The sequence below is a fragment of the Fusarium phalaenopsidis genome, assembly GCF_050370095.1.
Source record: "Fusarium phalaenopsidis strain FUZ10S chromosome Unknown contig_32304, whole genome shotgun sequence".
Taxonomy (NCBI): domain Eukaryota; kingdom Fungi; phylum Ascomycota; class Sordariomycetes; order Hypocreales; family Nectriaceae; genus Fusarium; species Fusarium phalaenopsidis.
The window spans coordinates 4,506,578-4,528,650 of record NW_028145404.1 but is presented as its reverse complement, the minus strand read 5'-3'; the positions used below and the strand labels follow the sequence as shown (position 1 = coordinate 4,528,650).

The 22,073-nt window shown below is 51.2% G+C and overlaps 6 protein-coding genes across 6 annotated transcripts; 2 read left to right on the top strand and 4 right to left on the bottom strand.

Moving 5' to 3' along the window:
* Window positions 1-906: 906 nt before the first annotated feature.
* Window positions 907-2,529, bottom strand: LRP88_10647 (5'-methylthioadenosine/S-adenosylhomocysteine nucleosidase family protein; the record flags this gene model as incomplete). Its single annotated transcript, XM_083247099.1, has 1 exon — window positions 907-2,529. One exon carries the CDS (start codon window positions 2,527-2,529, stop codon window positions 907-909), a length of 1,623 nt encoding a protein of 540 aa, XP_083098212.1.
* Window positions 2,530-7,795: 5,266 nt separating this feature from the next.
* Window positions 7,796-10,350, bottom strand: LRP88_10646 (uncharacterized protein; the record flags this gene model as incomplete). Its single annotated transcript, XM_083247098.1, has 4 exons — window positions 7,796-8,975; window positions 9,026-9,741; window positions 9,796-10,272; window positions 10,327-10,350. The coding sequence occupies 4 exons, from the start codon at window positions 10,348-10,350 to the stop codon at window positions 7,796-7,798; spliced, it is 2,397 nt and encodes a 798-aa protein (XP_083098211.1).
* Window positions 10,351-10,906: 556 nt separating this feature from the next.
* On the bottom strand, window positions 10,907-12,659 carry LRP88_10645 (glycosyl hydrolase family 79 C-terminal domain-containing protein; the record flags this gene model as incomplete). Its single annotated transcript, XM_083247097.1, has 7 exons — window positions 10,907-11,349; window positions 11,401-11,434; window positions 11,498-11,589; window positions 11,653-12,015; window positions 12,066-12,313; window positions 12,367-12,486; window positions 12,538-12,659. 7 exons carry the CDS (start codon window positions 12,657-12,659, stop codon window positions 10,907-10,909), a joined length of 1,422 nt encoding a protein of 473 aa, XP_083098210.1.
* A 947-nt stretch (window positions 12,660-13,606) lies between these two features.
* LRP88_10644 (general substrate transporter) lies at window positions 13,607-15,682 on the top strand (the record flags this gene model as incomplete). Its single annotated transcript, XM_083247096.1, has 10 exons — window positions 13,607-13,715; window positions 13,769-13,908; window positions 13,964-14,035; window positions 14,091-14,251; window positions 14,310-14,601; window positions 14,656-14,833; window positions 14,892-15,103; window positions 15,164-15,375; window positions 15,427-15,516; window positions 15,583-15,682. The coding sequence occupies 10 exons, from the start codon at window positions 13,607-13,609 to the stop codon at window positions 15,680-15,682; spliced, it is 1,566 nt and encodes a 521-aa protein (XP_083098209.1).
* An 885-nt stretch (window positions 15,683-16,567) lies between these two features.
* LRP88_10643 (uncharacterized protein) lies at window positions 16,568-18,616 on the bottom strand (the record flags this gene model as incomplete). Its single annotated transcript, XM_083247095.1, has 2 exons — window positions 16,568-18,250; window positions 18,311-18,616. 2 exons carry the CDS (start codon window positions 18,614-18,616, stop codon window positions 16,568-16,570), a joined length of 1,989 nt encoding a protein of 662 aa, XP_083098208.1.
* Window positions 18,617-19,578: 962 nt separating this feature from the next.
* LRP88_10642 (uncharacterized protein) lies at window positions 19,579-20,478 on the top strand (the record flags this gene model as incomplete). Its single annotated transcript, XM_083247094.1, has 1 exon — window positions 19,579-20,478. One exon carries the CDS (start codon window positions 19,579-19,581, stop codon window positions 20,476-20,478), a length of 900 nt encoding a protein of 299 aa, XP_083098207.1.
* Between the last annotated feature and the right edge of the window lie 1,595 nt (window positions 20,479-22,073).

Sequence of the window (22,073 nt, the reverse complement as noted above, 5' to 3'; positions counted from 1 at the left end):
ACTAGAGGCAAATTGGGCGTCCAGCAAGCCTGACGTAGGTGGAGGTTGTTCCGAGCTTCTTCTAAGCCAAATCTGTTGCGTGGTTTGTTTGGTGAATTGCAATTGGTTTTTGTATGCTTGGCAACCTAACCGAGCTTCACAATTCGAATGGTCAGACGCCATCCTCTGCTCGGAGTCCTAGCTGGAGGCGCAGCGCAGACTGACATTGTGCTGATGAATGATTGGAATGATGTTGATAATGAGATTACAAAATTAGTCAACCGCATGCTGTCAAGCTCTGGCGACTTCAATAACATGCTGAGCGAACCAGGCCGCATACTTGATCCACTCGAACTGCCGATGTCAACTTTGGAACTCTCGGTCACCTGACCCCCTTTATCGCTTGCCAAGCCTAGACCCACCCCTACCAACCTGTGTTTGGTTGGGTTAGCTATCGCATGTTGAGAGACTAGTATCGTAGCTCTTGATAGAACTGAGGGCCTTTATGGCTCCTTTGCGTCAAGAGAGGAATCGGCATTTTTGTGACTCAGGGGCGAAACGAGCATCTCAACTTACCTACTTCCCAAACCTCAACTCTCGCCCTCTGGACACTCCTCTTTTACGAGCGTGGGGAACCGGCCGGAGCTCCGGGAGGGTGTACGCATTTTTCTGGTTTTCTAAGCTACCCTGACAGCTTCATTTCTCAGTAGGTAGGGTGCAGGTTAAGTTGTGCCAGCACAGCCTCCATGTTTCACATTATCACATGACATGAAATGTTATAAAATCAATTGCCGCTTAGATATACCGAAAAGAAGCCCATCTTGCAACCCAAGAGTATGGTTATCTACCGTCTCCAATACTCGTCACAAACGGGGTGTTAGCAGTTCAAGCAATTGTACAGGGTCTAGAACCATAACGCATGAACTGTTAGTGTACATAGCCACTTCTGTCTGAGGGCTCCCAACTGTCTAAAAATGCCTTTGTGCATGCTGCCGCCGTTGCTGCCGCGTACCGCTGATATCCTTTCGTTTTGCGGCTGTCTGCGTAGTCGCATGCCCCCTTGATCACTAGACAGGGGAAAACCTCCCACACCGCCGCACCCTCCATCTCAAAAGCGATGGTATTTTCTCTTTCCGCGATGTCATCTCTTTGTTCGGCCGACTTCATCACCTTGTCCCCTGACGCAATGAGACCAAAGTGTATCTGGGGCTCTCGCGGATTGTCGCCTGGGAAGGGGTGTCGGGCCTCCAAGCCTCTCTCTTCGCCAAGGTCGCGAAGGTATCGGGCCATATTCCTTTTCATTCCCCTCATGCCTCGGATGCCTTTAAGCTTGTTGAGGGTTGACCGGATCTCAGGGTTAGGCCTTCCTAGCGATTCGAGTAGGGTGTCTTTTCGTTCAAACCGCTCTGGGAGCTGACGGCCAAAGTCATACTGGACGACACCGTCGCTCACAATGACATCACCCAGATTCACCCTGTCATCGGTGCCAGGAATGAAAGGTACCGCACCACAGACGCCGACGAGGATAGCAAGCTTGATGTTTGGAAAACTCATGCGGCAAGAGGCGGCGACGCTGGCAGCAGCAGACTTCCCCATTCCTGACATGTAGGCAAGCACAACATTGTGCCGTCCCATGACACCGGTGGAGTATGCGTTTGGGTCTCCGGGGGCTTTGCCATAGAGGGTCACGTCCTCGTCCCAGTGATAGTCGAAGAGAGCTTCGACAGCGTCGGCCTCTAATGTTAGGGCACATATTATGGCCGTCTCAAAACCACATCGGTCAGTAGGGCGTACCCTTGACAGTTGATTGCTTTCGTCATCATCGACATGGCTATCCGTTGAGAAGGGGCCAGGGGGGGGCTGGACCGTCCTCGTCAAGTGGCTTTCGTCGGGCTCGGGTATCAAGGCATGTCGCCTGGGGGACAGGTAGTCAATCTGAGTATTCTTCCTTTGAAATGATTGGTTCAACCGTTCTAGAGGTGACACGACCATCTCATGGATGAGCCTTCTTCGAGAGTCACGGCAGGTACTCGTGTCTGTCTTCCCATCCTTGCCTGTTAACCCATCGAGCTTGAGGCACTTCTCGATAGCACCTGTGAAGATATCTTTATGGATAAAGTTCTCCCAAGTGGTCGACTTGAGTTCCTGTAGGTATTTTGAAGCTACTGCATTGTAATAATTCAACTGCAGGACTTGCGTATCCAGAAGGCGGCCCTGGAATGGCCTCCCAAGTCCAATTTCTAGGAGCAAGAGGGCAAGGCATTGAATTCGAGGGCATCTGTGGATGAGAAAATCCATCTTGCTGAACTCGGAGGCATCATAGGTACACTCCGTGGCTTCCGGATAAAACGCAATGTACGTCCTCAGTGGCAGACGCTCCGAGTCGTCGGGATCCGGCATGAACCAAATGTTGTGGCTCGTCCATGCGCGGTGCATGAGCTGTGACTCGTAGTACTGCCAGAACGCGAGGGCCACGGAGTGGGCGAGGGAGAGCTTCTGCCTGACGCTCAGCTCGTACTGGCCGAGGACCTCTGCCAATGATACACCCATGCCTGGGGATGCTCGGTGTTCGGGAGTATCATAACTTGTTCGAAACAAGTCTCCATCCTGCAACGTGAGAGAGATGCGACAGCCGTTCCTCCTCTCCAAGATTTTACAGAAGTCCTCTAGGCGATCGGAAGGAGAGGGAGTCGTTGAGTTATTGTCACTCGTATATGACACCTTTCGTCCTATCATCCTGATCATGCGCTTAGTTGAGAAGTTTGAGTTATGACCAAGCGAGCACCTACAATGGTACCTTGACGCAAAGGTCTTGCCACCACTCGTTATTAGTGGAAGACGTGATGACGTCAAAATGGACTAGGTCATCCTCGTCAATCATACAGTCCGAGAGAAAAAGTCTTGCTGAATGCCACAAGCTTGGCGTGCCGTTACACTGGGGTAAACGACAGGATTTGCAGCGTGTATATTCACAAAGGGCAGAGAACAGTGCCTTTTGAGAGCGAGAATGGTCATCTGGTTCCATTCTGCTTGCAGCAGGTTCCGGTTCTTCGCTTCGGAGCGTTGCTAGTAACCTCTCACATCGTTCAGTCAGGACTTCTCGCATATAGAGTGGTTCTGTCAGGTAGTTCAAAATGCTCCGGCAGAGAGCATCTTCACGAGTGTCGTCACTGATAGCTTCTGCGAAATCCTCAAAAGTCCATGTCTGGTCCGACTGTGGGTTCAGTAGCGCGGAAGGTGACCACTTGTAGGGCTCCATTAGATCGTGAGTCCTTTAGAAGTGGTAGAAACATAGAGGCCAAGAGAACACTCACAAAGCAAACCCGCCGGAGGATCCTCAGCAAATAGGAGGCCTGGTCTTGAATCTCTGGGTCAAAGCCAGCGTCTGGGTTTTTCTCTAGATGGATGGAAATGAGGGAAAGCTTTGTTTTGAGATTTGTGCATTCATCACGCACATGGCGTCTCTCCCTGCCCACGGCTCGTAGGACGGATGGCGAGCATGTCAACATATTGTGCAGCACCTTGCCAATGCTCCAGCAACAGGTTTCCAGGGCGTCGACAATCCGTTCATCATCCATGACGAGGGTCGGTATTTTGTTGTTTCTGGTGAGATTCCCCGCTCGAGAGCCTGCTCAGATTGATCAGGCTGAGTGTCCTCAAAGCTCCCAGCCTGCAGCAGGCTGGTGTGACCATCCGACATGATTGGCCATAGAGCCATCCTTTATCCAATCATCCGTTCAAATCGTAAGCGACTCGAGGCATTTCTCTTGTTGGTGTAGCCCGCTTTCCTGGCTTCCTACGTTCCCCTCACTTCGTTCTCATCGGCCATCTGCTCATGTCCTTTGTACCTCAGGCCCAGGAAATGACTTCCACGATTCAAACAGCCTCCGAGCTTGCAAACCAATGCCTTTGTCTATTTGACGATTGCCTTGAAAGAAGAGTCCTCTCACGTGGGCAATGGGCAGAAAACCGGCGAGCTGATTTCAACCTCTGGGTTGACGGAGTGGGGGCAATGTCTGGGAAAGGGCCTTCCCTTGACTCCAGGTTCAAGCCTCAGGGGCGTGAACTAACGCTCATCAAAGGATTGTTGGTACAATTGCGCAACTATCTTCAAGAATTTCTAGAGAACGAGAACGATGAGAAGGACCGTTTAGCCGAGACGAAACGAAGCGTCGACGCCGTCATCGACAATCTCGCCTCAGTTGCCGTTGCAGTTCGTCAGACTGGACGAAAGTCCCGGCTGATCAAAGCTGACAGGAGCTTCGATTCTTCCAAACTAGAGGATCTGAGGACGCACCTGCAATGCATTATCCTCATCAGTCAATGCCCACCAGGGCAAGACGTCATCGATCATGAGAATCACCCTACATGGTGGCAAGAACAAATCAATGGCAGACTCACAACTCTTCAAAGACGGCTTGTTGATGCCAACCTCCGACGAAGGCATCGTTTCCAATATGCCCAGCGGCATTCGATGAAGCTTGCAAGTCGACAGCAACCAAGGCCGACATTTCCTCAACAGGTGAAATCTCCTCAACAGCCCAACAGAGCTAAAGTCCGAGCGTCGGAAGCGAGAAGTTCTGGGAAAACAAATCATTCCTTAACTCGCTCCCTCAATCTCGAGCCAGTTGAGCCTCCGCGGACTCTCTCCGGGACATCAGCCTCCATCCCAGAGAGCAACTTCAGATTTCAGGAGGCTCAAGGCGTAGCGCCAGTCGCAAAGTCTCAGATCACGTCCATCACAGGGGTAGCCAGTTACCCAAAGCTCTCAAAGTTCAAAGTGTCCGACAATGAAAGGGCCGACGTGGAACAGCAAAAGATCACGAAATGCCCATGTTGCTGTGAAGCTCTTCCAAACATCATACTAGAGACTCAAGGTGCGTGGAAGTAAGTCAAGCTCCTGCATGCTTCGCAAAGATACCTTGTGCTAAAATTGCAACGCCCAGAAAGCATCTTTCGGCGGATATCTACCCGTACACTTGTATCGCTGAGCATTGCCCGACCCCTCATGTTCTATACCGCACACGGTCAGAGTGGGAGGATCATGTCGCAGCACATCACCCAAAGAAGTGGAAGTGTCAGCTTTGCGACACCTCGGTGGACATGATCTTCTCAAGCGTCGATCGCCTGCAGCTACATGTGGCTGAGGAGCACTTGGAATCGTTTCCAGAGGATCTTCTGGACACCGTGGTCTTTTGGCCCTCGATCCCTTTCATGGGCCTCGAAAGATGCCCATTGTGTTTTTCAACGGGGCCGACAGATGATCCAGAGTTGATTGATCACATTTTAACGCACGCGCATAACTTTGCACTTCGTTCGCTACCCTGGGCAGACAATCTAGTCGAACATCCCCGACAGCCGACTGAACAATTCTACAACCTCAACTACGTCGCATCTGCTGAGCCCCAAGAGGAGCATGCATCTTTACTCCCTTGGCGAGTGTACCTATGGTTCCAGCAACTGGAGATTCCGGAGTCGGAGCAATGGGAGGACGCTGAGGCTACACTGTCCAAGATGGCAGCCTCCAGAAAAAACCTGGATCATGGCCAGCCATTGGGCTATTTTGCCACCAACATCTATTTTGACCTTGAAGCACATGGTGAATCGCTTGGACTCGAGGGCCAGCGTGACTCTGAGGTATCAGAACGTTCGATGGAAGGGGGCAAATCTTACACGTACGAGGGAGAGGGACTACTACCGGTTCTGGATAACGACGACAGGACTGACCTACGTGCCCTGCTACACCACTATAGTATTGAAGGATGCGACGGTCAATTTTGGACCGAAAAGCTGCTACGTCAAATCCTCACCAAGGAACGCGTTGAGGCTGAGCTCTGGACGCACGGGTTCAGCACCTCCGACACACAGGATTATCTTGACATTATTTTGGCATCACCAACCGAAGAGCGACCAGAGGCATACCTGAGGGTATTTACCCTGTTGGTATTAGTGTCTCGGGTCTCTGACATCGGCAAATTTATCACGGAGAATGCCCCTGATGAAGAACTGCCGCTCATCCTTGATCTGGACTCACCAAACCGGCTGCTTTCTCTGTCGAGGGAAAGGACGCCGACCCTTGAAATTTCTCAAAAGTGGAACTGGGATCAGAAACTGACTTTTGTTCAAAGTCAATGGCGACTAATTTTCCCATTCCTTGGCGTTTCCGAGCACCATATTGGCCAGGTAATGGTGCTGGAGCCGGACATCGCCAGGCCGTGGCGTGATGGCATCACAGAAAGCTACATGGGCATGTTTGAAACGGTTTCTTGTGTTGAAATTCACCCAACAGCTCATTCTTTTGACAAAGCTCTATCCGAGGTGAGTAAATGGCAAATCTCATTGTTTCTCATAGGTAGCCTGAGCTAAGACTATTTGCTTCAGAGAAACTTTCAGTGTGACGGTTTTGCCATCAAAACACTCCGAAATGAACAACTAGACACTCCTAGAGTGGAGCGGGAATTGCGTCAAATGGGGCATGAAATTGCCCGATCCAAGCATCTCGTGCCTATACTCGCATGTTTCTGGCATCAAGACCGTTGGAGCTTGATCCTTCCTCGTGCGCACTGCACCCTCCGTTACTTACTGCAACATGGAGACTCAACCTGGACGCCGAAGCGACTACACTGGGGCTATCGACAGCTATACAGCATCATGGACGGAGTCAGGGGTATTCATTCTTACCGGAGAACCGCTCGGCCAGACTTCATAATCCACGGACACATTAACCTCAACACTATCCTTTGCTATGGAGATCTGGAAAGACTGGAAGAGTGTGTCCTGGTTCTCTCCCACTTTCCGCTATCTGCCTTCGAACCTGATCCGGGTAGTGAAACTGCCGAGGAGAAGCCGACCTTTTGGTCTCCCACCTATCGCCCGCCCGAGTGGGATGTTGAAGGAGGCTGTGTGTCTGAATCTTCCGATATCTGGAGCCTGGGGTGCGCCTATCTTGAATTCATCACCTGGCTGCTGGGAGGAAGAGATTTGCTGTTGCGGTTCAAAGAGGCCAGGCGTTCCCCTTATCTCGATGGAACACTAACTGACAAATTTTACACCTTCATGCTATCTCGCGACCGAACGTCTTATGTCTTGCGTGTTAAGACAGAAGTGAAGGAGGCAAGTTTGAATTGCCAATGTCAATATTCCTCTTGCTAATCGACCCAGTGGATCCGGATGTTGCGTCGCCATGCCTCTTGCTCAGACGCCATCCATCAAGTTCTCGATATGATAGAGGATCAGATGTTGGTGATACTCTCAGCAAAAAGGCATCGATCTTCAGCATATTACCTTCGAAAATGTTTCGACCTTGACCATCGGGACAGCTTCTATTCGGTTGGGAGACCCAGAGACTTGCCGGCAAGGCCTACACTAGCGCTTGACGCAAATCTGAACGCTTTTTGGAGACATCGAATAAGGGCCGAGAGCGGAGTTCATTTGCCAATAGACGGCGGCGGACAACAAATACCCCAGACGCTGGAGGAGCAGAGGAACCCATGGGGAACTTGAATTGTGATGATACCCCAAGCTTGGCGGGCAGGGACTTGACCTACTGTGCTTGTTTGTGAAACAAGATAACCATGACTAGGCAATATGAACAATAAAAGTATGTGGCTTAAGGTAAAGCAGCTCCTACGGGGGTTCAGTATCATTTCGTCGCCTTTTATGTCACTGTAACTGGGGGTTTTCCATTTATAGGTAGGTACCTAGGTAGAGGTAGATTGCTAGGGCTGGGCAGTCGTGGTAGCGCTGGGTCCCAGGATCTCCCAAATCCGTACAACTCTCCTATCCATCAGTCAGAGATGGCCTCGCTGGGAGCTCTTCACTTGAGCGGCTCATCCCACGTCAATTCCACCAAGTTCACGCATCCGTGCTCCTTCCCTTCGCCACATGGGAGCTTACTGACCACATCAATAGCCTTGTCAAGGGTGAGCCTTACGACCACCGCGTGTCCCTCCCTCCTCTTCCAAGATACTGCAGCGACATTGTCCGCTCCTAGGGCGACCCTTACATCAAGTGACCCGCTCAGTAGGAGACGAGGTTTGAACAAGATGCCTTTTGAACCTGGCAGCCGGGGCTGGATGCCAGCTAATTCTGTGCAGAACTCGTACACGGGCACGCTTCCCCAAGCGTGACAGTCTGAGCGCTGGCGCACGTCATCCTCTTCCCAAGTCGACAGGTTGTTGGTGAGCATCTTCTTCCAGGGTTTCCATACTTGCGCCCAGTAAGTTTCGTAGGTATCATCTCCGGCAAGGGCAAAGGCCCGGAGAGCGTAGAACTGCATCACATAGGAGCATTTGGAGAAGCGTGGATCGGAGAAGGCTTCGGTCAGGAGTCGAGAACGATCGTCGGGCTTGGCCGCACCACACAGGATGGCAAAGACCTGGCAATGCTGCGAATAAGCATCTTGGCCCGCGATGTCGGCTGTTGAGTCGGTAAAGAAACGGCCGTCGAAGCAGTGAGTCTGGATCGCCTCTATGACAGAAGCAGCACGAGACTCGTACTCGTCCGCGTAGCCCGGCCGACCGACATGGCGCACAAGCTGTGCAGCCTGTTTCAACACATAGGCGTAAAGCATGCTGAAGTATGTATGGCGGTTCGACTTGCGGCCCGAGGTGGGAACTCCTTTATCTGGATGCTCATCAGTTGCTCCCCAGGCAGTCACCCAGTCGACATATTGCCACACGTCCTCGGGGAGCCCGCTAACAAGCCCAAGGTCATCAATGTGTGAGTCGAAAAACTCAAATACTCCATCAACACGGGGCAAGAAAGAGCGGCTGTACGGCGTGTCGCCAAAGAACAGGTGGTGGTCGCAGACCTGCAGAACCCAATACAAAGAGAAGCCTGCAATGATCTGGGGAACATGCGATGGAAATCGTGACTGGGTAAGTCCCTCTGATGTGATCGAGGCTGCAAAGTTTGTGATGGCCTGGCGCATCAAACGGTCGTCGCCGGAGAGTAAGTAGTGGAATAGTCCCACGGATCGCGAGTCGCCAGAATATCTAAGAGAGGAGTTAGCGCTTGTCTGGAAGAAGACTTAAGAGGTACTGACTGAAGCTGTTCGTAAAACGGACAATCGGAGTATCCATCAAACATGCAGTTTCTCATTGTCCTAATTGAGACATCCCACATTTGTCCACTGTGGGTGTCCCCGGGCTGTGACCAGGACGCCTTTACGGCCAGAGGATAGTTGACTTGGTCTGCTTGGAAAGAAAGAAGCTGGACCGGCTCGGGACCTACTGTCACTTCAAGCTGCAAAACGCGGAACGTCCGGAACCAGAATGGCTCGTACGCGACAGTCTGCGATTCAGGGATATCGATTGTAACGTCATCGTAAGGACCGATAAGGTAGGAATCCTTGGTATCCAGGCGATCAGCTTTGGTCCGGAAGAAGGGATACGAGCGAGGCTTGAGTTCGTATCCTTCAGAGTAGGTTATCTTGAACCGGATCTGGGAGGCTTTGGCTGCTTGGAAAGACCAGCGTAAAAACGCTGTTGAATGAACATCCGCCTGGAGCTGGAGAGTATGGTGTGTGCCAGGGGTGAGATCCAATGTCTTGTTATCGGATAGAAATGAAGTCCAGCTGTCAAATGAGACATCGGAATCGCAACTTCGGATGGTTGTCACCCCAACAGGAGTTTGCTCGGGCATAGGGATCTCGCGTGGACGCAGGCGCCAAGGAAGAAGTTCGCCGTTGATTGTTTTCATGTTGTATGCCTTGGGTGTTACGGGCGTGGCTTGACTTGAGGGGGTGATGCGCTCGTTGATCTGTTTGGAGACGTACATCAGGCCATGTTCGAAAGCGTGGTTTGGGGTACTCACGTGAAGAAACACATCGTCTATCAGGCCCATGGGGAACAAGATACTTTCATCCGCCTGGGCCTGCCAGCCCTCCTTAGAGTCAAGACAGATCTCGCTTGCGCCCGAGTTGACGCTGCCAATGACAGTCAAGCCAGGTAGCGAGGTTCTTTCGAAAGGCATGCCCCCTCGCGAGGAGGCGAAATATCTAATAACCACGAAGCAAATCTCATTTTCGCCGGTAGTGAGATACGGAGCAATATCGAGAGTATCATAGTACCATATCAATGGGCTGCTCCTGGCTGGGCCTACAGCGACACGTGCACCATTGACCAACAGCTTATATCGGGTGTCGGCAGAGAAATGCAGCAGAGCTTCTGAAGGTGGCGACGTGAGTGTGAAGCTGCGAAGGAACCTGACAATCCTTCCCGCTGTGTTCTGTGTTGACGAGTCAACCCAGTCGGGCACCCATACCCAGTTGGACTTGAGACTATTAATGATCTGTGAATGCATTTTGTTAGTGGTGCCACTGCCCGAGTCGTGAAGAGTACGTACGGCTTGCTCGGTTGGTGATGGCATGGCTGCAGGGATGTGATTGGCACGGTTCTGGTGCATCTAGTGCGTCTGTGCCAAGATCAGCATTTATGAATGGATAAGTTCGAGGGGATGGCACGTTTTTAACTCCAGGCCTGACGCGGTGGCTTCGGTGCTCGGTTTATCTGCCACCGAAGCTGGGCTGTTCGGGCCTGTACCGACGAGGATTTTGTAAATGTCTCATTCAGATGACGAGTTTGGAAATGAGGGCTCGGCGACTTGTGCGAGATTTGAGATACCAAACCAAGCCAGCTGTCAACTACGTTTCCAGTCGGTCGGACGGAGACGAAATAATTACCAAGTCACTCATGATAAAGGGCAAAAAACAAGAAGCTAAATTGCGCGCAAGGGCGTTTTTGATACAGATTGAGATGATTAGCGAAACTTAGGCAAGGAGTAGGGTTACATGGGAGGCTTGATTTTCTATATCTACAAGCTAGCATCCAGAACGAGGTTGACGGTTAACTACCACCACCCTCCTTATCTCATGTCCATCTCGAAATATTTATCATGCTTCAGGACAATTGGATGCCTAAGTCCTCTACAGTGTGATAAGCAAGGCCTCAGAGGCGCCTACAGTAAATGTTGCCTTTCCAGCGCTAACAGTGGCGGTTTCAGTCACGGCCGTACCCTGAATCTTGCAAGTTCCATCTTCAAAACTTTGTCCGCCAACAGTAGCCTTCTGGCCCTGGTCAATCCGAGAGGTGGCAAAAGGGGCAGTCAGACGCTTCGCGGTCACAGTGGACCCGGAAAGGCCGGTGAGTGTGTAAACCTGCGTAGGGCGCGTGCCGCTGGTGTAGTAGTCAGAGTTGTACAAGAGAACTCTGATGGGGGCGCCGTTCTTGTAGATGGCGTAGGCAGCATATGTGCTGGTCTGGTCATCCAAAGGAGCAAGCTGATCCGCTCCAGCGAGAGCCATGGTGGCAAAATACGCTCCAAAGTAGGGAGCGCCCATGCTGTATCGTCCCCACCAACAGTACTGGCCTGCAATGCGTTAGAGTGGCTGTGAAGGCTGAGGAATTGGGGATTTCTTACAGTTACCGATAGTGCCCTGGTGGAAGTAAAGAGCCTGTTGGACAAAGCTCCGTTAGTCGAGACAGATCTTACTGCTATTCGATTATGGAGATCATACCTTAGTGCCCTGGAGAATGGACTGGAGAACATAATCAAGAATCCAGAGGCCAGCACCAAAGGTTGGGCTGATGCCGCCACCTCCTTGCGTTGCTGTAGAAGACTGTCAGTATAATGAACTGCAGAATGAACTTCACTTGTAGAGGACACACTTACCAGAGTTCGTCTCACCAAAGATATGAGGTCTGCCCTTGGCCGCGGCTGCGGCAGCTTCCGCCGCAAACGGTTTGATCTGAGAAGCAATGGAACTGTGGCTCATCAACTTGGCCAGGTTAGCGTTGCCGCCGGACTGAGGATAGTTGTGCGAGCAGTAGTATTTGACGTTGTCATTTCCACTCCCTTCGACAGCCGTAAGGCCTTTGATGCTCATGGGCGAGGTGCCGAAGAAGACGCCGGCCGAGATCAGACCCGAGGTGGACAAGTTGCCACAGACCTGGTCTTGCCATGCCACTTCAGAGGCATAATCGGCAGCGGCAGTCCAGGAAGCACCATTGGCGATGGGGTCACTGCTAGAGAAGACTGGAACACGATGAGCACCTAACCGAGAGAGGTTTCTCGGGATTACTCACAGTTTGGTTCATTGCCGAGCTCGATTGCATCGAGGTTTCCCATGTTCTGCTTGGCAACCTTTGCAGCAGCAATAGAGTTGCCGATGTTGTTGAGGCGACGGTTAAGTCCCAAAATCACTTTACCACTGTATTGAGATGCCAGCGACATGAAGGAGGGGCCAAATGTGAGCGACGCCGGGGCATCCTTCGGGTCCGACACGGTGTAAGTCACGGCATTGGTGGAAGCCGAATCGTACGTGGCTCGGTCCCTGAGAAGACGTTAGTGCGAGAGCGGTTGGTTGCCAAAGGGTGGTTTGCATACTGAGTGGTTCCTCCAATTCTCATAGGAGGCCAAGTCCCGGTCAGGTCCTTGAGGTTTTCCAGGCAGGGCAAGGTAGCAGCAACATTGTTGATGTACCCTGGGAAGGCAAAGAATTCGAGGCTTGAACTGGTCAATGTCTGTTTGTGCTTCGTAAGGTGGGAAAAGTCTTACGAAACCCCGACTGGGGCAGCAGAGAGCTGGCCGCTGGCATTTGATGGAGGTGTGGCCGGGACATTGAAGGTCAAGCTGGAAGCCTGCCCCACAAGCCACATGGAGATAAGGAGACGCGTCATTGATGCTGGATAATTGGTCGAGAAAATATTGCAAGATGAGATGTGACGATAACTTTGATAACATAGATTAGAACAATTCACAGGCTACATCACGCCTTTTAAGCTTCTTGTAAGCTCAGCCATCATCGATCTCTTTTCTTGTCACTCGTATACCCCGTGGGGAGATCTTTGCCCTCCGGGGCATGCTACATGGGTAGCTAGCTTTGGAGAAGAACTTGTCGTGTCACGATGGCTCGGACCTCGTCGACGAACAAGCCTCGGCCAACCTGTCACCGAGTTGCTAAATTGATGTCGGATAATTATCCGTTCACTAGTTCAGAATTCTGTCATGTCTTTCGGTGTGGTGCCTACCGAAAATAAGGCCATTTCGGTCTCAATACTCGCGATTCTAATACCTGTTTGGTGTAGATTCGGCTGCAGTTGATGCGAAGATATAACAGGGATACGCGCCACCTCAATGGACTTCTCTCCGATGCTCAATATCCTGGTATTGATTGTGTTTCATGGATGTTGTGATCCATGGCCACGAGGGGTGTCACTTGTCAGTTAAGTTGCGCGCCTCGGCTTGAGGTGCCCCGAACGCTCGGCTAAGCGGCACGCTTGGGTCGAACTACTGCAACTCGACTGAGAAACAAGTTAGCCCTTGAGCAAAGGGGAAGCTCGTATGGGGCCCCGCGTTTGCGGACTTCCCCAGGTTTAGGTTTAGTTGATGCGGATGGTTTGTTTCTTTGGGTGGTCACAACACCTCCGGTTGACCGTCGATGCACATGTAGGTATAAAGGAGCTCGCCTGTTGCTTAATACCCCGACACAGACCAGCTAGCATCACTGCAGCCTCATCAATATTTCCTATCAGTTGCACTTGACTCTATCAACATGCAGCAGGACAAACAAGACACCGAGATGGTGGAGCGTCGCGACTCCGGGGACGCGGCCACCTTGCCCGTGATGCGGTCCAGGTTTGATGACCTTAGCGTCTGGCAAAGTGTGCGTCGCTACAAGCACGTCGGCCTCATCGCCATGACTGCGGCCTTCTGCGCCTCTTTGGATGGTTATCGTAAGTATCTAGCCGTCTTACCCACCGATGTTTATTAACCGTATGACGCGCAGAGATCAACCTCAACGGTGGCATCGTCTCCAACAAGGGCTTCATCCGCCAATTTTCCAGCCCCGGGACAACCATCATTGCTGGCAAATATATCTCGGCTTGGGGCGGCATCCAATCTGCCGGCCAAACTGTCGGCCAAGTTGTACGTCGAATCATGGTCTAATGTTTGGAAGCCTCCTCTTAACAATGTCTTCCAGCTTCTTCAATACGCCACCGATGGCCTGGGCCGCAAGCCTGCGCTCCTGATTATCTGGGTCACCCTTGCCGCTGTAAGTATGGAAGTCTATGGGTTCTCTGGTTATAGCTAATCTGAACCTTTTGAAGAGCATCTTCACTGAGACATTCGCTACCGCCTGGGATCACTGGCTGGTCGCGAAGCTTCTCTCTGGCATGGGTGTTGGTATGCTCCAGTCTACCATGCCTCTGTATCTCTCAGAGATCTCGCCCACCCAGCTAAGGGGTTTCTTCATCAACGCATATACCTTGTAAGTCTCTACTCACTGTAAGCTTTCTTCAGAGGGAGTGAAAGCTCATTTCTTCTAGCTGGTTTGTCCTCGGCCAACTCTTCGCTTCTGTCGCCCTCAACAGACTCAACGCCAGCAACCCATACGACTTCCGCGATGCCATTTACACCCAAGTGAGTACAAAATCACGGCGCACTCGAACATCACTGACACTTCAGCAGTGGGGAATGATTGGCCTCATTCTGATCATCTTCCTCCTCCTCCCAGAGAGCCCTTGGTGGCTGGCGAGCAAAGGCAAAACAGACCAGGCCGCCAAGGTTCTGCGCCTGTGCTACGGACGCGTTGAGGGCTACGATGTCCAGGAACAAATTGTGCGTCCCTACAATAGTGGCCATCTATCACTGCTAATCCCCGGCTTCCTGTAGGACATCATGACCGCCACTGTCGCAATGGAGCGCGCGCAGGCTGAGCGAGACCAGGAGGTTGGTCCATGGGCAGTCTTCCGTGGCCGCAACCTCATCCGGTTCATCATTGCTGGATGGCCCAAGGTTACCCAGCAGTTCGTCGGCCTGGCTGTCTTCAACACTTACGCGACATATTTCTGTATGTGGTCGCTTCTCCTCAATCTGTTGCTGTTTGCACCTAACTAACCACAAAATAGTTCAATACGCTGGCAACAAGGATCCTTTCCTCGTGACCCTGATTCTTTCCAGTGTTCAGCTCATTTCCATGATCGCTACAGCCACTCTCACTGATCAAGTTGGTCGCCGCCCACTGACGGTGTATCCTTACGCCGTTACTGTCGTATCCGTTCTGTGCCTTGGCATCATTGGCTGCTTCGACTATACTGCCAAGGCCACAAGCTCCCTTCTTGTAAGTCGTGTGGCGTTTTCCGCGATTCTCAGCGACTTTGAGCTAATTGTGAATTACAAGATCTTCTTTGCCTGCCTCGCAACCTTCTCGACTACCGGTGCCTCGGCCATCGGCTACGCCTACGCCACTGAGATTCCGCAACAGCGCCTCCGTGCCCGAACTGCTGGATGGTCTCTTGCCGTGTCCAACATGATCGCCATCATGTTCAGTTTCTGCACACCTCTTATGATCAACGGTTCCGTGACCCATTGGGGCGTCAAGACCGGATTTTTGTGAGCACACGTGCCTTCGATGTCGAGTCTTCATCATGCTAACAAGCACAGCTTTGCGGGAACTGGCACTGTCGCCGTCGTGATCGCTTGGTTCATTCTGCCCGAGGTTGCCCGCCGAACGCCTGGTGAAATTGATGAAATGTCAGTCGATGATTTGCTTTATCTTTCTTATACTGTGTTCGTTTGGCTAACCACTTGTTTCACCAGGTTTGAGAAGAAGGTTAGTCTTCGTGGTTTTAAGAACTATGTCACCGAGGTTCAGCTCAACGCAGAGCACCACCAAGACAAGACACAGGGCGAGGCTTGATAAGTCATCTGAGGGGCGCTTTCTGGTGTCTTATGGAAGCGTCTCGTTCTACAAGAGGAGTGTTTTCTCGAGGGTGCTTCTACATCTTGCCTTTCGTATCCATCTTTGACAGGAGGCTCTTCTGTCGGTGATGGAAATAGCTCATATAATAAACGATGAGCGTATTACTTTATTTTTAGCTATAAGCCGTGTGAAATTCCTCTTACTAGGTTTCTTAATTCCACTAAGCTCCCAAAAACTCACCTTGCCGAGACAAGTCTAAATCTCAGGGGCCACACCCAAGACGACCACGTAACTATTTTTCACTCCAGCACTACCGGAGAGAACAAGCTCGCAGTGAGTAATAAAGAAAGACTTAAGGTTAGAGGAGAAACCGATTGTACTTTAGGACAGGTGACGGGGGTTAGGCACAGAACCTAAAGCCTTAGGTTGTGCTCAGGTTAAGAAGGATCCACCTCCCAACACTCAATCATCAAGAGAGCCTGTAGCTTCAGGGGGACAAAATTCTGTCTCCACGTGACTGAAATCCGCTGCCGAGATCGGCCTACCCGACCAAGCGCCCGACCAACTCATCTGTAAATGCCGGGGCCAAAGTCAGGCAGTGATGGGCCATCCACGCATGTGTGAAGCTTTGGTTCTGGTCTCGGACCATCCGAACTAGAGCTATTTCTGAGAGCTCAGTTTAGTCAATACTGGCTGTCTATACTACACAGTCTATACTACACAAATGGTTTGGCTATGGCCTACCTAGGGAATACTTGGGAGGTATGAAACTTGTAAAGGGACACTATTCATTGCTTGCACAATAGGTAGTTCGGTATAGCTGCACCGGAACCAGGGTAAGTAAGCAGTTTAAGAGCAAGTTCATTATAGCCAGAGTTAATCTCAGAGTCGGGCGCTATCACTACTAAAGTCCACAACAACATCCTGCAAATCAAGCGGAAAACCGAGCAGTTTCATTCCATTCTCAAGCACCTGTCGCGCATTTTGGTACAACACCAGACGAGCCTTCTCCTCCCCTCGACTGGTTTCCTGCTGTACCGTCCGTACGCTCCCTCGTTCATCTTCATCGTCATCTTCATCAGGGTGAGGCACAACCAGGGACAACGAGTCCATCAGCCTGTACAAGTAGCCTAGGAGTGAATGGGGCTCTGCTGACTTGTACGTCGCCGCAACGACGTCGGGGAACTGGGCCATGACGCGCAACAAGTTTGCGAAATCGGAATCCTTCAATGCCGAGTAGTCTATCTCGAAGGCTTCGACACCTTCGGCCCTCGATTCGTTGATCAGTGCCGTGAGTCTTGTATGGCATCCTTGAAGCATTGGACCGGAGTGGGAGCTGAAGGATGTCAACTTTTTGAGCTCAAAGGTGTAGCTGTGGCTCTTCTTCTTGGACATTTCCTGGGCGAGAAGTGCCCCGACCATGGCGTTGTTTGTAACCCTCTCAGCAGCGCTGCCATCGACATCGTCATCATCGTGCTCCATGTTCATGGCGTCTCGCATTCTGGCCTCGCAGTTGTCGAGAATCTCCCGCAGTGAATTTGCCTCAAGACCCTGCATAGCACCAAAGCTGATATGTTGCAACTTTTCACCGAGATCCGATCGTCCCATGAGCTCGAGAGCCGTCAAGACCTGTTGAAAATGGCTGTCTTGGGCGGACGAGGTCACGTACAGCATCTTATCAAAGGCGAACTTCTCCTCCCGCTCAAGCGCCGCGGCCACATCACGGAGGGGATATCGTGTAGCACCGTCGCGCCCACGGATGGCTTGTGTGCTGAAACCTTTCTTGCCGGTGTGTTTAGCCCAATCTATGGTCCACGACCCGTTACTCTCTTTAAGAATTCCCTTCTCTTTCAGAGTGTTCTCGACTTTGGTGATTGTCGCAGGCCGGACTTGTGATTCACCCGAGTATTCATCAAAGGTGATACCAAGACGCCGGTACTCGGTCCTGAAGTCCTCGATAGTGATGTCCCTAAAATCTTTGGATAGTTTCAGAGTCTCATTGTCGCCATCCTCCATCTTCTTGAAGATCTCGTCTCTTTCCGACGCAATCGTCTTGTCCTCCACAGGGGAAGCGCATGTTTCGCCTTGCTTGGCTTTGCCTTTTGGGTCTTGCACTGGCTTGAATAATCCATTCATCTGCGCGTAGACGTCCAGAATATGGATTGACCTCTCTTGCTGAAGCTTCTTTTCGGAACCAAACCTCTTGTAGCCCGCAGCAAGCAAACCGACGTGCTTGCTCCAGTCGGCGAGGTAGTTAAGGCGCACAACCTCCCATCCCATAGCCTCGTACAAATTGGCGATGAAGTCACCTAAAAGTGTGCTTCTGAAATTGTTGCCGTTGAAGCCGGTGGCCATGTTTGGAGAGGAAAACTCAATGATGATCTTCTTTTTGCCTTTCTTGGGCTCTTTTGCGTCCCGAAGCCCTTGCGAAAGGTCAAACCCATACGTTGATTTGCGATCAGCAATGTATGGCAAGAGAAGTCGCGGCAGCGTGTCAGGTGAAAACGTCATTCGAAGTTGAATGTTGTCTACCCTCGGTGCCAAGAACAAGGATGAGAAAGGCAACTACAAAAGCACGAGTTAGAGCAGAGCCAAGCATGCTCCTACAAGGTGGGTCTGTCAAACCTGCGCTGCTACAGAAAAGGCCAGCCTGTTCAAAGCCTTGTTGTCGACGTCCTTGAGCTTAAGCCGTGGGAGTATAAGCGTCAAGTCCCCGAGCGAGGTTTCGGTCGTTGAGGCAATGGCCTCTTGGATGGTGGTAGCATCACGGTTGAGAATGCTCAACTTGGAGAGAAATTCAGCGAGGTAAGATCGCCAGATCTCGACGGGTCTCGTCAGCGCAATAGGTGAGGCACTTTCCGGCATGGGTTCCAAGGACAGCCCGTGAAGGAGGGCGTTGAGCCCGGCCACGGTGTTGGTAGGCGACGCCATCGTGGGTTGAGCTGCAGCAACCAAGCTGTCTCTCCTTTGCAGCAGAGATGAGAGAAATTGGAAATGATGTGCCCAACTTTTCTTCTCCTTTGGGCTTCAAACACCTCTTCTGCATTGCTGACTTGGGCGTGGTGGTTGGGCCGTGATTGGGTACAACAGTGAGGCGTGTTCCCTGCACCACGGGCCTCAGCTCCCACCATCTCATCATGCCCCAAGTGACGTGGCCGGCAACTCATGAAGGCTGCCAGAGGGAATATTTAATGCCATAGTGTGATTTGTAGGACACCTTTACGGCGCTGACTTGATATGCAGTGCACTGTGATTTGTCAATGTGCAACCACTCGCCTTATCCCTACAATTTGCACTGGCTGATGATGGAGTATTTCAACCGCCTGATTCCGATGGGTTCGTCCAATAAGAGCCAACCACGCAGCTTACCATCCTCCTCTCGAAGTAATAAGCAAAAATCGCGGTATCTCGACGGCCTCACTCCTTGGCCGAAGGTCCACGTTGGTCAGCCTTACAATCGCGAGAGTCTGGACCTAATGCTCTACAGATCCCGCATAATCATCTCTATGCTACACTTTTTTAATGTTAGGCTGCACACAGGATGAGCTTGGGTGTCTATCTGTCATGGTGTATTGCGTTCTAAGGCATTTCTCAACAGGGTGCCAGTTCGTCCTGAAACGCGAGCGGATAGGCCTTTGACTTTCAGATAGCGTCTGCGTTAGCCGGAGAGACATTTAACTACCTTGAAGCATGTGATGCTTCATCTCATCAACTCACTGCGTAACGGGCACACTCGAGTACCAATTACATGCAAGTCGTCACGTGTTGAACAGAGCATCGAGATGTCCAACCCGCAAGGAATGCGGGGAAGTGATGAACACTTTCAACTGCTTCTTGGCTACTAATTGTATAATCATATCATCTTACAAAGCTGAAATATTGCCGCTGCCATTATGAGTGACCCAGCTGCTCGAGCCGATCTCACAAAGCGCCAAATTCCCTCAATGACGCTCGCAACTGGCCTCACCTCTTTGCCCGGTGCTGGCAAGCGCATAGCCTCGCGTTCCGATGACGCCTCATCTCGGTTTACTGTTCCGGGGACTGCAGTTGTCACCGGAGGTACAGGGAACATTGCGTTGACCGTTGTCCGGGCCTTATTGCAACACGGACTTAGCGGCCTCATGTTGCTTGATCTAGATGTTGCCTCGGAAGCTGCGCGAAGAAACATTCATCAGCTCAAAGAAGAATTTCCTGGAACCAAGATTGAGTCTTTTTCGGTTGATGTTACCGATGAAGACGCCGTTGCTGATGCCGTGGCCATGACGGTTGATCTTTTGGGGTCGGTTGACTACCTCGTCTGCTTCGCCGGAATTGTCAACTGTGGTCATGCTCTAGACATGCCGGTCAGCGACTTTAGAAAGCTACTAGACGTCAACACGACAGGAAGCTTTATCTGTGCGCAAGCAGCTGCAAGGCAGATGGTCAAACAGGGAGACGGTGGTCGAATCGTCTTTATTGCAAGCATTTCAGCACATCGCGTCAACTTTCCCCAGCCACAGGTTGCATACAACACCTCAAAGGGAGCTATCTTGATGCTCAAGAGTAGCCTCGCTGCCGAGTGGGCACGATACGGGATAACGGTCAACAGCATCAGCCCTGGGTATATGGATACCATCTTGAATGAGGGAGAGGGCTTGGCTCATGCAAGGCAAACGTGGGCACAAAGGAACCCGAGCGGCAGAATGGGATTGCCCGAGGAGTTGAGTGGCTTGGTTCTTTTGTTGTGTTCCAAAGCTGGCAGTTATATCAATGGTGCGGATATGGTAGTAGATGGTGGAGGTATTGTGTTTTAGAGGCAAGAAACAAGTAGTGCATTGTAAATAATGGGTTTTACTATAAAATCCGCCGATATCTCGAAATAAACACAAAGGCTTACAAATCAGATATTCAGTTGCCCTGCATTTCTTCCATAAGAGCGTCATACCAAGCATTAAGAGCCTCGTCTACATCGAAACCTCCACCATCCAGGAACTCGTTGACTTGGTTCATATAGGCTTCCACGCCATCTCCCATCGAGTACACCATTTCATCATTAACATCAAAAGTAAGGCCTTCTGATGTAGCATACGGCTCTGGAGGTGCAGTCGGGTCGACGTGGATGGACTCCATTGGCGAGGTCTCGGCGACTGAGGTCCTTGAATAGACTTTGTTCCTCACAGCCTGGAAGAGATCTCGGTATCGTGCAAGATGAGATGCTTTCATATGGGATATTCCACGTTCAATGAGGTCAAGGCAGGCACTCGTGTCGCCCATATGGCGGTATCCCCTTTGCGCATCTTCAGTCCTGGTTTGAGGGAGTGCCATGCTTTGCCTGTAACTTTTATATCAGCAAGTGAAATTGACCGGGAGGGCATCACTGCTTACCAGTCGCAGTATAAAGCAGCTAATCCCACTAAGAGAATATCATGGAGTTGTCTGAAACAGCGACATACTGCCGAGATGCCATAGTCTGTATCAATCTTTGACCAATGGTGAATTGCGGTCGATGCCGCTCTGGAACAGTATGAGGCCATCTGACGAGAGGGAACCATAAAAGTCGGCGACGGTCTGTGCAACAAAAGTTGCAAGAGACAGTACTCAATCTTCATCTCAGAGTACTCACGAGAAGGTTTCAGTGCCATCCCTTCCAGTTGCTGCTCCCATGTCTCAAGATCTCGGCGGATTTGATCAGAGGTTGCGCAAATCTGCTGAAAAGTAGTGTCCATAGCTGTGCCATCTGGTCCTCTAGCGATGTAGATGGACTCAAGAATACGACCGCCGATGCGACGAAGGGCTATCATGTGGCGCAAGGGCTGAACGTTGTGTTTGTGGAAGATGAGTGCTGCTGAGCTCTCGAGTGCATTTAGACTGTCGAAACTTGAAGCCGTAGGTAACAAAGCCTGTATGGCATGATCGCGTATGGACAGCACGCGACCTGTGATTGTAGCAACTTGTCTTATATGCCTATTAGCTCAAGTCTTCAAGGGTTAATAAAGTGCCTACCAACCGCTCAAGATTGTAAGCGCACCACCAAGTCCGGTTCCTCACTTCCAGCTCTTCAGTTGTAAATCCCCAGTCGGTATTGTGTCTATGCAGTCCAGCTTCAATCGCACAAGACATAGTATACCTGCTGAGTTGCCACAGATCATTGTTGTGGCTGCTGTAAGACGAGTCAAGCATCCACACAGCCAATAACAAGACTGCTTGAATGCCAAACAGATCTCGGGGATGATCATGAAAACTGTTGAAGAATCGTAGAGCTGTTTGAAAATACGAAGTAGAATCGTTGAGATCCAGCGTCGCAGGGGAATCCTTGTCCTTCAGGGTGACCTGGCAGCTCCCCAGCGCAAGCACAATGAATACGATAAGCTTCTCGTGGTCGGCGCATTGCCTTGGTTCTTGATATATG